General features: G+C 35.0%; 2 protein-coding genes across 2 annotated transcripts in view; one reads left to right on the top strand and one right to left on the bottom strand.

The window, feature by feature from the left end:
* The window catches only part of LOC123696117 (unconventional myosin ID), a 35,661-nt gene extending 31,241 nt beyond the window's left edge, over positions 1 to 4,420 (bottom strand). Inside the window, exon 1 of the mRNA XM_045642139.1 lies at positions 4,189 to 4,420. Coding sequence (XP_045498095.1) covers positions 4,189 to 4,277 — 89 coding nt within the window. The 5' untranslated portion in view covers positions 4,278 to 4,420. The remainder of the gene's footprint in view (positions 1 to 4,188) is intronic.
* A 290-nt stretch (positions 4,421 to 4,710) lies between these two features.
* On the top strand, positions 4,711 to 11,967 carry LOC123696184 (forkhead box protein B1-like). The gene is made up of 6 exons (XM_045642243.1): positions 4,711 to 5,269; positions 5,801 to 5,924; positions 6,972 to 7,118; positions 7,835 to 8,009; positions 8,866 to 8,940; positions 9,334 to 11,967. Exons 1-6 carry the CDS (start codon positions 5,076 to 5,078, stop codon positions 9,807 to 9,809), a joined length of 1,191 nt encoding a protein of 396 aa, XP_045498199.1. The 5' UTR covers positions 4,711 to 5,075; the 3' UTR covers positions 9,810 to 11,967.
* Positions 11,968 to 14,629: the final 2,662 nt, after the last annotated feature.

Genomic DNA, 14,629 nt, shown 5'->3' with positions numbered 1-14,629 from the left:
CTAATGTTCCGTTTTGAATTGATAACATTGGCCAAAATGAACAAAATATATTTTGTTAACGCGGAGGGAAACTTCGAAGGAAACCTGTTCGTTGGTCAAACCCAAAGCATAGTGACAGTAAGTAGTAACAGATCCTTGCCAGCTACGTTGAATAGGAGTACCTACATATATGATATACGTAAGTGATTGTAAATGTATTATTTTTCTCTTTACTGTGATAATCTTATGTGACGCAAATCTTACGTGAGCAGAGTCATATGGTTTTCCATCCGATAGAGATTTCAATCAATCGAAGCTGTCATTTGATCTCGATAATATTAGCTAGATTTGGCTGCATTTCTGAAGTCCAAGTACCTACTTGTCCAGAGTGAGCTCTCCCTCTCATTCCAAAAGCTGCTATCCCGGAACATCATTACCCCAAAACATTACCCCAAAGTGTCGACAAACTCGTAAAACTCGGCCGCAATCAAAGCGGCGAACCACAAAGAGGATCGGGTATCACAATATGGCACACGGGGGAAATTGAGCAATATTGAAATAGTGGTTTCTTACATAAACATGATATATTATATCGCTTGCGAGATTGCCGCCGCCGCAAATGTTAACTTATAACCGGTAATAGTCCGCAATGAGCGATCATCGATACTTTAATCATGATTTACGACTTTTCGCGTGTATTTTGTGGGCTTTGTTGCGTTTTATGTTATGTTCCTAGCAAATTAAAAGGAAACCTCTATGTGTAGATGCAATAAGTTCTTTTATATTTATGTATTTACTATTTTATTACTTTCTTCTATTGTTTGTAAGTTGTAACAAATAAAATTAGGTTTAAGAAACCAAGTCCGGTAATATAATTATATTCTAAGTAAGGTAAGTTTACTAGCTAACTACCTATAGGTTTATTTTTATAGTGTTTATAATCGCGAGTTTACATAGCGTGGTACAACAGCTATAGTATGTTAATAATCTGCTATAAAAAGGATGGAGGAAAAACGAAAGGACGCATCTACCTTGAGTGGTGACATCATGCCGACAGCTCGCTATTGTTCGAGCTATCGCCGGCAAACAATTCACGTCTTGTACGTACGCCTAAATAAATTTATTATGACTATTATCGTCATTATTATATACTAATGTGCGTAATGAATTTAGAATTGTAGTTAATTATTTAGCAACTAAGTGACATATATACATATAGATAAGTATTACCTAGGTATATAAAAAAGAAACTGATAAGGATAAAAATCAGTACAATATAAATTAGTAAGATTTGCCAAATAATCAGACCACATAGGTACCCCAATGTTTTTAAATAGTAATATTTTCAGTGTGGAAAATTGACACCGCTTATAATACTGCTACAAAACATAATGGTAACCCATATTACCACATCTATTACTGAAACTTTGGTGTATGTCTGTCTGTCCGTCCCTTCTACAACAGGCTTTATCTCATTGACATCTATTTACTAAAGATTGTTAATTTATTTTCAAGTTCATATAGAAATATGTAGGTACAACTACCACAATAATAAAACAAGATTTATTTTAAAATAAATACTAGCTAACCGCCCACGGCTTTGCCCGCTTTGACTTAAACCTAATAAATTATATACTCAAACCTACCTCTTGAATCACTCTATTTATTTAAAAAAACCGCATCAAAATCCATTGCGTAGTTTCAAAGATTTAAGCATACAACGGGACATAGGGACATAGAAAGCGACTTTGTTTTATACTAACTATGTAGTGATTACTAATATCACAATATTGCTATACAGTTTATACACCTGGTGATGCTGCTGATAATTAAAACTAAGCAGATAAGATGAAAATAATATGTTTTTATATTGCTATGCTCTGCTTTAATACTATGAGTTATGAGTTGCCCATGTATGCAGCATGCAACGTTTTTACATGAACTATATGAAAATGAAAATGATGTGACACACAACGAATGATGTCTGTATGTTTGCATCGTGCATCTCACAAGGTTCACAGCCACCGGTGGCAAGCAAGACTCACTTGTCACATTTGTCTACCACTATACCAGGAAGGCAGTCTTAATTTTTAAGTATGTACTGTAATAGATGCTGTCATAGACATAAACAAAGTGCAAACATTTCTCAACTTTTAACCACTTTGCCTTTGGTCCGAACCCACATTTGTATCATTACACAAAATATGTTTGGATTAAATATTATAATTGTTTTAAATAATTTAATAACTTTCCAAATTTTGGGGTTTCTTTAGTTAACTGCCCCACGTATTACAGGTTTTTTGTGGGAGGGGAGGGGGGAGGAGGAGGGGGGGACCCTCCCCCCAAAAGGGGAAAGTTAGGAAACCAATAGTTTTGGAGAAAAAACAATTTTCCTATTCTAACCTCAAAATGTATGGAATTGGTGTTAAATCATTTTAACTAAGCATTAGACGATAATAACAAAAAATTTACGATACATAAATAAAATACAAACAAGTTGTGTAAGCCTACGTAGTTTTTTTATTTGAGTGGGAATCGCCCTAAAGTCGCTTCTGGCGGCAGTTCAAGAGTTAACCTAACACGCTCGTCGCTTCGCTCCTCGCTACCTATTTGGATATTAAAAATAAAAGTTTAATAGTTTTTTTTTTAACCTACGTAGATTTATTTTTTGTTTGAGTGGGAATCGCCCTAAAGTCGCTTCTGGCACTCGCCGGCCGCTGCCGCGGCACGCTCGCTTCGCTCGCTCGGCTCGTGCGGCAGTTCAAGGGTTAACCTAACACGCTCGTCGCTTCGCTCCTCGCTACCTATTTGGATATTAAAAATAAAAGTTTAATAGTTTTTTTTTTAACCCACGTAGATTTATTTTTGTTTGAGTGGGAATCGCCCTAAAGTCGCTTCTGGCACTCGCCGGCCGCTGCCGCGGCACGCTCGCTTCGCTCGCTCGGCTCGTGCGGCAGTTCAAGGGTTAACCTAACACGCTCGTCGCTTCGCTCCTCGCTACCTATTTGGATATTAAAAATAAAAGTTTAGTAGTTTTTAACCTACTTACGTAGATTTTTTTTTTGTTTGAGTGGGAATCGCCCTAAAGTCGCTTTTGGCACTCGCCGGCCGCTGAGTAAAGTCACAGTACAGTGAAATCGAACGTCTTGGTCCGCTTTTTTTGCACAACAACACACAAACTTCGCACAAAAAATTATTAACTTTAAAAATTAATAACTAAAAAACTACAAGTTTCCTAACGATAATATTTTGGAATTACAATCTTACATTACCTAGCTAACTAACAATATAAATATTTCCAACAAATTCGTGCGGCAGTTAACTAAAGCCAACCCCAAATTTTATTATAAATATTTTATTTAGATTTTTTTTCATATTGTTGTGATCTGAATCATTTTAATCTATACTAATATTATAAAGCTGAAGAGTTTGTTTGAATGCGCTAATGTCAGGAACTACTGGTCAGATTTAAAAAATTATTTTGGTGTTAGATAGCCCATTTATTGAGGAACGCTTTAGGCTATATATCATCACGCTAAGACCAACAGGAGCGGAGCAAAGCGGGGGAAACCGCAGGGCACAGCTAGTATCAAATATAATTAAAACAATATTTGACATTATAAATTTAATTAATTAGATATTAGATAAATTCAAGTATTGTTCATTTTAAAAACATTCCAATTCAATTCATTTATACTTTAATTTTAAAGTATAACTCTCTGGGATTTGTTTTAAATTTTAAAAGAACTCAAATTAAATATGTATTGTTATTTACACAGGTGTAGTAACTCAGTATTGTCAAGTCAAGGTTACAAAAGTAATACATTTTTAATAACTTGACTATATATGTATTATGAATTACATTTAACTAGCGGTCCGCCCCGGCTTCGCCCGTGGTACATATTAACGTTTTCTCTACATAAGAACCATCCTCGTACTTCAAGGAATATAATAAAAAAAGAATTATCGAAATCGGTTCAGCCGTTCTCGAGTTATGGAATTACAACGAAAAGTGGCATTGATTTTTATTTAGAATATCACAAAAATACACTTTGACGACGATACGAAAAGAACTTGAAAACTTTGTCGAGATGTCGAGAGCCCAAAGTTGTGATATGTTCTACTTTACTTCGAAACATTTTACTTTACTTTTAATAAGTCTACGAGAATGATGCTGAAGATATAAATAATTCATGACTTATCACTTACCTCAGTTGCAGATTTTCGATAAATTTGTCCGTAGTCAAATTGTCCAACAGAACGAAGTCGGGGACTCCGACTTCTGGTTGGCTCGTCATGGCTAAGAACTAAACAAAACTACATATACAGAACACTACTCCTTCTTCAGTTAAACTTTATCGCGTACAGTAAGTTTATTCAACTATTGTCAACAAACCGTTAAAATTACACACAAAAATAACATACGTGCTCCCTGTAGCAATATTTCAGACAAACTGACATATTTTTAAATTTTGATTTGAAAATGGCCACCCGCGTAGAAATAATATTACCATACAACATAAATAAATGTTATATCAAGATCAAGCATATGTGATTCATCAAAAACATTTAAATATAATTTAAACACCTTTGATAAAATAAGTAGTTCATAAAATTTATAGAGCCATTAGAGCATAGAAGTCACAATAAAGATTAAGAAGATTTTTCAAGTACACTGTTTTATTCATCTGTATTGAGCCATGTTTCTATACATACTCTGTCGTACGCCATTTTCCTTGTTGTAGGCGCCTCAAATGTCATAATAATTTCCAGTTTCTGAAAATTACGTTTTATTTCCTTTTTTGCGTTATTTTCAAAGTTTTATTGATGTCTGTAATTATATATAAGTGCAATTATATTTTATTTGCTTTAATTCTCGTAATTATTTGCATGTTTTTATAAGTGTTCGCTCATACGCACCAAGGACCTTTGATTGATGTTCTACAATGAGAAATAAAGAATATCTTTTGAAAAGGTAGCACGTACTTTTGACGCCCACAGTATTTGTCAAGGGCTTTTTCGCTGCGTGCTTTAGAATATATGAAAGGAATGGTGCCGTGCAGAAAGTTTTAAGTTTAGTGCGTATATATGGAACAATGAGTGATTCTCCGGGGGTCGAGTGGCTGCCGGCCTACAGTCCTGGCCCTCCGCGGCACAGCCCGCTGGGCCCCATCCCGCGTTTCCTCTACGAAGATGTCCAACCTCTTGCATTGCAACAGGAAAACAATAACAAGGAAATTGAGGAGAAACTAAATGCAAATAAAATAAAACATCCCAAGCCAGCTTACAGGTAACGTAAATTTATGACTTTTCCTTAATCAAAGAAACCTTCAAGCTATTTATGTTGTTAGAGTATATAATTTAGATGAGGTCATTCATTTTGTTATTAATGGCTATTGCAATTTCATTGTCATGCTTTGAAGTGACCAAAAAGACACAGAATCAAGAAACAGTAGGAAATATAAACAATTTAAAATGAAATGAAAACATATCTAGTATGCCATTAACCTGTTTAGTTTTAAATCAAATAATCTATTAATTATCATGATCATGATCTTTTATTGTTTTAAATGCTTTAATATTTTAATGATCTTTAACTGAAACAAATATTTTTTTATGAAATTATATTTATAAAGTAACTGAGGTTGATTTCTACATCAAGAAGGCACCATTCCTCACAAGTCAGAAGTTTACTTCCTATTCCTGCGGTCCTTTTATTTTTATTATGCACTAAAGAATATAGTAGTATTATATGAGTGAATAACATTTTGACAAATTATATACTTGAAATTTAACAATAAATTATTGCAAAAATTTCCAGTTATGCAAGTATGATCAGACTGGCAATAAGCAGTTCACCAAACGGGAAGATGACACTGAACGAGATTTATAATTACATTTGTAATGCATTCCCTTATTATAAAGAGGCGGGAAAAGGATGGATGGTATGTAAAATCTTTTAATATTTAGTAAAAAATTGCAAGTTTTCATAATCTATACTGAAATTATAAAGCTGAAGAGTTTGTTTGTTTGTTTGAACGTGCTAATCTGAAAAATTATTTCCATGTTAGATAGCCCATTCATCGGGGAAGGCTATAGGCTATATATCATCAAGCTAAAACCAACAGGAGCGGAGCTAGTTTAAAATAATATATTTAGTGAAGTGAACACCTCCTTGGTATAGTGGTTGATGCATGAGCATAGAACCGAGGGGCCCAGGGTTCGATTCCCGGTGGAGAAAAAAAGTTACTTGGTCTGGCAGGACACATAAGGCTGATCACCTACTTGTCCTTAAAGAAGATTGATCAGTGAAACAGATTTATAATTGCCCCTCACCCCACTAGGGCACATGGGACTTCACTTATGTAATGTAGTGATCTGTATAGGTAAATAATTGTTTTGAATTGCATAGCATATCTTAACAGTAGATAGTATTGTCAAATATATATTATTTATCAGACTAGATTACAGACAGAAGAGTCTTACACTAGGAATAGATCCTGGAACATTCCATTTTGTACTCATAGTTCTAATTTAAATTTTACAAATTACAACTAATAAAAAACCTTGAAAGACAAAATCCACTATTCTATTGCTTACTTAAGTTACTTTACAATAAAGATTCTGTTGCAAGGTATTTTAATGATAAAAACAATAGAATCACAAGTGGACGAAACAGCTAAAAAAGTAATGAATGTGTGAATTCCCATGTCCCCTTGTGGGCCATTGGGTAAATGCATGTAATAAGGAGGCAGTGAAAATTAGTATTGTATGTGAAAATAAATTATTAATCTCTAAAACTGTTATATTTGGAACGAAACTGTAACATACAGATAGTTTTAACTTGGACAGTTTTTATTGAAGAAATGTTTAACTGAAACATCTAGGTAGTAAACAGAAACAAAAAAAAAAGAAATTTATAGGGATTTAATTAAAAATTAACAAATAAATAGAACTCAGAATAATATAATATTTATTTATGCCGTTTCCAGAACTCAATAAGACACAACCTATCGCTGAACAAATGTTTCATGAAGGTGGCTCGCAGCAAAGACGACCCCGGCAAGGGCTCGTACTGGGCGATGGACAGCAGCTACAAGATGGCGGAGGTCACGCCGCGCCGGCGCAGGAGTCTGCGCGTGAGTTGATTTTTGTATTAACAATGTTAAAATTATTTCTCGAGTACATGATATTGATGTGTCAATGTGTATTGGTCATCAAATTGAACTCGTATTATACATATAGCAGATACCTTTGTGTTTTTGTATGTTTTTAACCGACTTCAAAAAAAAGGAGGAGGTTATCAATTCGGTCGGTATATATTTTTTTTATTTTTTTTTTATGTATGTACACCGATTACTCTGAGGTTTCTGAACCGATTTACGTGATTCTTTTTTTGTTCGATGCGGGATGGTGTCGAATTGGTCCCATAAAAATTTTATTCGGATAGGCCCAGTAGTTTTTATTTTATGAGCATTTTTGTCTGTAGGTATTTGTGAATTTTGCAAGTGCAAGTTTGAAGTCGGTTGTTTTTAACGCAGTTATTACTTGTTGCTTGTACTGTTTTTATATAAAATAATAGACCAATTTAAATAAAAAGTGTTCAACAGGAAATAGCTACATTTCAAGCCAGGTAAAACCAGATGGGGGGATAGTTGTTAAATTTTAATTTTTAAGAACAAGCTCTTCTTTCTCCACTTTTAAAGCTCCTATTGTGCAAAACCCAACTTTCTTGGAGATCATGCATTAATTTAACCACTATAAAAATATGATTTGAATAACTCTGCATCTGCTAAAATTGTAATTATGCTCTGTATTATACTTATAGTGTTAATCAAGTTTGACCCTCCCCCAGATGGCCCCGTACAGCCCGGAGTGCAGCTCGAACAGCAGCGGTGACACGGCGCTGGCGGGCGCGAGCGTGCCCACGCCGCCGCCCACGCCCACTACGCCCACCGCGCCCACCACGCCCACGACCCCCACCACGCCTGTCTCGCCCAATGTGAAGGAGGAGGTTAAGGAGGAGTCGGGTAAGAGCATTTTTATTATCTACTAGCTGTGCTCCGCGGTTTCACCCGCATTGCTCAGCTCCTGTTTGGTCTTAGTGTGATGATATATAGCTTATAGTAGGGGAGCCCAAGAGGGGATTTTGGGATTTACTCGAGCGCGTCAGATTACTATAAGGGACGGTACCTTAGCTATTCATTAGTACCTCTAGTCAATATGAGCAGTTATGGTTGGTGGGTGCGCTCAGGGGCCCCGCTGGAAAATTTGAATAATCCATAATTCCCTAAGGTTGAGCTCGAATCGTCAGATTAGCGAAATGGGGACTTCTTATATTGTAATTAACCCCCCCATATATTAATCTGACGCGCTCGAATAATATTACTTTAATTTTTTACCCTTTCTTCATAGCGATTAAATCGCCACTTAAATCGTCAGATTAACGTATACTATTTTTCAGTGACGTCCTGGAGCATGCAAAATATCAATATCTAACGCGCTTGAGTATTTCCAAGCCAATATTTTTCTTTTTTAAATTAAAAAAAAATCAAAAAACCCTTCCCCACCGCTAAAAGTGAAAACATTATAGGACCTTTTTTTCTCGCTATGGTCTAATCTACCAATTCTAATAGGTTCCCGTGACGCTCGAGTAAATCCACATTTAGCATCCTGGGCTCCCCTACTATTATAGCCTTCCTCGATAAATGGGCTATCTAACACCGCAAGACTTTTTCAAATCGGACCAGTAGTTCCTGAGATTAGCGTGTTCAAACAAAGACACTCTTCAGCTTTATAATATTAGTGTAGATAACGATAATCGAGTGTGCTAATCCCTTTTAGTTATAAAAAGGGCAAATTGTAATTAATTATTTCTTGTTCAAGAATCCAAACACACTGATGATGCACTGTCAGCTCTGATGAACGAGGAACTTATAGCTGATGTGGATATTAGCAGAGGTATGTTATTGTTATATTGGCAATTTTTATTTATTTACATGCTTAATTTGAATTACAATCCAGTGCATGAAAACCACATTAGTTTAAAATATTATAGCTGATTAAATTTTATATATTTTTTCCCATTACTCTGCGTTTTAAGCAATAATGCTTATATAATATAAATTCATGGTAAATATTTGTTTAGTAACCTAGTTAAATCAACATGTAACTTCTTACAAAGTTACTTTTAAACATTTTAATAGAAAATTCACCCAGTAACTTTTTTCAAATAAACTTTGATCACCATGTCCAAAATATGTTTACCATAAATATAAGCCTTTATTATACGCCATTATGAGTTATTTTATTTTAACGACTTTACATACAAGCTAATAAGATCTATATTCGCAGAGCGCTGGTGGTGGTCAGGCGCGCGGCGGCACGTGTGCGAGGTGCGGCACTCGGCGCTCACAGACGACTACGGGAACTTCCGCGACGAGCGGCAGGACGACTGCGACTGCCCCGCGCACGACCTCGACCCCGCCAGCCCTGCCAACCCCCAGCTCCCGACCCCCACCACCCCCGTAACTCCCATACTCACGACCCCCCTCGTGACCCCGACCCCCATCGCGACTCTGGTAACCCCGACCCCGCTAGCGACTCAGAACCCCCTGCAACTGACCCCAACTGGAACTATAGCTAGCCTAGCCCCGCCCCTCCCCCAATCGGTTCTCGCGACCCCCAGTATAGCTCTACCGACCCCCACGGGCCTGCCGACCCCCACTGGCCTGCCGACCCCCACGGGCCTGGCAACCACTGGCCTAGCGTTGGGGTTGCCAGCGGATATATCGGTTCTGGCCAGCAAGTGGCACAACGGCGCGTTATAACAACGGCAAGTCCAGCTCACCTTATATTAAGGTCCGTAAGTGTTGGCTGCGAGTGGAGTCGGGCGGTTTAGTGTTGCCAGTAGCACCTTGTTTGGCTCGGGGGAATGTAATTAGTGTTTGTAATTATTGTTGGTCATTATCTACACATTTGTATCGATTTAACAGTCATTATTTTTAGAATTTCATTGTTTAACCGATTAACTTTTTTTTTTTCAAAGTTTGAAATAGACATAGGGTTTCCTACGAGCCAGCAACGTGGTAACTATCGTGTTCATGATGACATATACCAAGTTTTTACCAATTTTATTGAAGCGAAATGTTTTATAGACATTTACTTGAATTATATTATTGTTCAGTGCGTAGAGTAGCGTCGGGCGATCGGCCGCAGCGGGCTCGCTTCTTTGTGACGCTGCATGTGCGAGAATATATTATTTATTGTAAACGATACAGATTAAAAAGTAACATATCTACGTTTTGTAGTGTTACCTCGACTAGGTAGGACTTTTTGACGGGGATATTCGTAAATGTAAAAAAAAATTAACAAAAATATATCTTAATATTAACTAACATTTGAATGTACGTTTATTTACAGCGAGAGTTATTTTCGAGTTAAAGATATGATTATATTTATATATATTTCGATGCAAACTTGATACTTTACGTTTCCAAGTGTAGCCGGATGACGAGCAGATCTCACAACGACCAGTATATCTTATGTAATAATTTAATATACTTAAACATAGTGTTCACTTAACGTTTAGTTCTTATATATGAATTAGTTTTACGAATTTATAGTTTAACGCGAATATACGTAAAATGCTTTTTAGGTTCGTTTATAGATTATTCTGCTTGCCGCTGTTGAAAATTAACTTCATAACGTCCACAGCAATAGGAAAAATCAATCTCGCTTGCACAGTATTTACCTCTCTGTTCAACGTATAGTGAGTAACAGAGAGGTACGTACTGTGTGACTGAGATGAAGAGCGTCAGTTAGCCTTTTTTATTACTAACAACAATAAATAACAAGATATATCTATCCCTTTCCGATTTACAAATAATGTAACGTTAAAATGTTAATTAAAATGAAGAAATGCATAAGTATCATTGTGAAAAATCACATCTTAAAATATAAAAGGATATAAAAATATCAAAACATTATAAAAAGGTATAAAAGTGTTAGATATAATATTGCTGTGGATTGACAAAGTAGACTCGTGTGCCATACGGAGTGTCTCGGCCGGAACGGTCCCATATCTCGTTGAATGTGTTCACATATACACGTCTCTAGGGTAGCTTAGCGTAGCCGTGTAATGTATATAAGAGTATATGGGGGTCAGTTGGAATATACCGCAACCCCTAACCCCCTTTTCGAAGCATAATATTTTAAATTATATAAACGGAGCCGCGCCTCCCTATATAATGATATATGAGCTCGATGGAGACCATAGCGTAGGAGGTTAGTGTAAGGACTCGTCTAAACGTGTAATTTAGTTTCATTAACGTCCAATAATGAAATTGTAATAGCGATGCGGGATCATTATATTATATTATTATTTATTCAAATCTCTATCACCGATCACTGACTCGACCCGAAAGTGTATATTTAGAAATATTTAACTGTTCGTAATTAACATTCCTTAATTTTCGTGTCAAAATTATATATATTGTGTAACATAATAGTAAGTTTTATTTGGTATATGAATAATATTCAGTATTCGATAAGTATTGTTAAGTTGGTCGCAAGCGAAAGTAACGACGCGGTGCATAGTAAGTTGCCATCACTGATCGTTTGATATTTTATTGTTTTTCTGTGATAATCAATTTATTTTCGAAAAAAAATATACGATTCGTGAATACATCTATAGTCCTAATATTCGTTATTTAAAAAGAATGATATTTTAAATCGAGTATATTTTATTTGTACTTTTCATATTGAAGCATTGTATTTAGTTTGTGAAGGATTTTTATTGTTTTTCAAGATGTCCGTCATTGATTGGGTTCGACAACTCCGCCTATAGTTGATATTACCGGCAATTTATATGAAATTATTTTATTTGTATGCGACGATCGTGCGTTAGCCGTTTACTTTATACTTTAAGAGTAGAATGTTCTACCTCTATACAAATGATAGTTGATGTATATTAAAACTTTTAACAAATTGTGCGTTTTTATTTTTCTCCCACCGTACCTAAAACAAGTGTATACTATTATTTTATTGCAGCGAGGGCGCCCAACTTTATGGTGAGCCGAAAAATGAAAAAGTATAATAACTTAATATTTTACTCCTCATTCAAATTTAAAGTAACTAGTTACTATCAATATCAATTGAAAGTTTTTTTGATATCAGTTCTGTAAAATTTACGAAATAATCGCCTGTGCACACTTAACGATTACACCCGGGATAGTAATTAGAGCTTTTGTGCCATACAGATCTCACACTCGCAAATGTTCATTACGAATATAAAAACAAACCAATAAAATAATATGAAACTAGAAAAAGACGAAATTTGTCATAGGTACATTAACTACTGCAATGTTGTGTAAATTTTGAATTCTGAGATATTACGTGACGGAAAATTCTAATTAGAAACCGATTCCGAACACAAACAACAAGGAAAATAAATAAGCTAGGTAACACCTATTATACGCAGTATAAATTCAAAATAAACCAAAAGTTACATTCACGAATAGGTTAGGTATTTATTCTACTAGCCTTTAAAAATAGCTTTTTAATTGTAAAATACAAAAAAGGTAGCATTTACCACTTATCTTTGAGAAAATTGCTAGCTTAATTAATCTAGAATCAAGTAAAAATTAAAATAAAAACCTGACCCGAAACTCTTTTATTTACTTATACCGATAATAAAATTGGAAGAAGACCCTTTATTTCAGGAACGCGTGGGGGTATTACGCTGAAATTTATATTGAATACTCAAGTCTGCGGTCCCATGAAGCTTGGAAAAAATAAATTTTATAAGCCAATGCAATCAAAAAACAGCCGTTTATGCTGCAAATTTTCGCAAAACCTACAGGCGTACTTCCCGTGTACATGGAATTTTGAAATTTGGTAAAAAGCAATGTCTTATAACACAGATGACATGATTTTTTAATTAATTATATATAAAAAATATTTTTAAACTTAACTAACTACAATCCTTTTACTCACGAACACATACAAACAGGTATTAAATTGATATTCACATCAAAAACCACTCAAAAACTCAGGTGTACAATTATACCTTTAAGCTGTAATAAAATCAAACTTCTCCATCAACGCAATCAGAAATCTCTTAATATTGAAACTAGCTGTGATAATACAGTTTTTCTACTCATGTGGTAATGAATACCAGAAAGAATGTCTAATTTTCACTCCGAAATAATTTTATCGATAATATATTCTGTATAAAAAATGTATTATTACACATACGTAAGTAACTAGCCTATTTATTTTATTTGCAACTATTTTTTCCATTAAACAAACAAGTGTGTGAGTCAAACTCGCGCACCGAGGAACAAACCTACTTTTTAATTTTTATTAGGTATGTTTTTACACTAAAATGTAGTCTATGTTTTAGTAATTTTCCTTTATCTTTGCTATAAGGTATAAAACATTGCTTTTAACTAAATTACAAGACTCTGTGTTCACGGGAAGTACAATGTAGGTTTTGAATTTTAATTCCCTTGAGAATGTCGAAATTTGCGATAACTTGCAGCATAATATGAATTTCAGCTTGATACCACGCTTTCCTGAGAAAAAGGGTGCTTGCTGACAGGCAGAAAATTTTTAAAGATTTTTTTAATATGATGTACGTAAGTAATTAAAAATTTTCATTTATTTGTATTTATTCCTATATATTTTGTGCTATCAGATCTTGATTCGTACTGAATTTCAAGATTCTGAGTTCACGGGAAGTACACTGTAGGTTTTGGTTTTTGATTCGCTTGCGAATGTTTTGAATTTGCGAAAATTTATTACCGGTTATATCTTCTGATTGCGTTGACGTAGAAGTTTGATTTTCTTACAGCTTAAAGATATTATAGACCTGAATTTTTGATGTGAATATCAATTTAATACATGTAAGCGTCCATGAGTAAAGGGGTTGTAAGTTAAAAATAATTATTAAAAATATAAAAATTCATTGTTTTCGCAATAATTCCTATTAAATAATTCCTTAGGTTACTTTGTGCCTAATTTCAAGACTCTGTGTCAATGGGAAGTGTCGAGTAGTGTGTAGTGATTTTCTTGTGAATGTCGAAATTTGCGAAAAATTTCTTAGCTTTTGATTGCTTTGGCTGTATAGTTTGATATTTTTATGGCATCAAGGGACCGTAGACAGGAGTATTTGATATAAATTTCAGCTTAATACCTACACGCGTTCCTGAGAAAAAGGGTGTTGACAGACAGACAGACAAAAGGACAACAAAGTGATCCTATACGGGTTCCGTATAGGATCACTTTGTTACCTCAAAAGGAAAAATCCTTTTGAGGTTCTTAATCCTAAAACGAAGTGTAGTACTTTTAATATCGGTTCAGCTGTTTCGAGTCACAGAAATATCTATTTATGCTTTGCATATGTATATATGTATTTAATATTATATATGTACTTTCGTTTGCATATGATATAATATATATAATATTATCACAGTATTACCATATTTCCTACAGTATGGCGACGAATGTACTTGTGCAGAGAAACGGAGGGGAACTGGCGGGGGGTCGGGCGACGCGGGCCGCTTAATGCAATCACGCATTAACTATCGCGAAAGGACGACGCAGTCGTATTTTTTGTGTAATAATTTTATTATACATAGGTACCTAC

The sequence above is a fragment of the Colias croceus genome, chromosome 12, assembly GCF_905220415.1.
Source record: "Colias croceus chromosome 12, ilColCroc2.1".
Taxonomy (NCBI): Eukaryota; Metazoa; Arthropoda; class Insecta; order Lepidoptera; family Pieridae; genus Colias; species Colias croceus.
The sequence above is the reverse complement of the archived record's forward strand: the minus strand, read 5'-3'. Positions and strand labels throughout refer to the sequence as shown.

What these genes read in the sequence shown, in the direction of transcription:
- LOC123696184 (XM_045642243.1), top strand. Translation starts at nt 5,076, where the DNA reads ATGAGTGATTCTCCGGGGGTCGAGTGGCTGCCGGCCTACAGTCCTGGC. An exon ending in CATCCCAAGCCAGCTTACAG is followed by an intron (nt 5,270 to 5,800) that starts GTAACGTAAATT and finishes AAAAATTTCCAG; the next exon opens with TTATGCAAGTATGATCAGAC. An exon ending in AGGCGGGAAAAGGATGGATG is followed by an intron (nt 5,925 to 6,971) that starts GTATGTAAAATC and finishes TGCCGTTTCCAG; the next exon opens with AACTCAATAAGACACAACCT.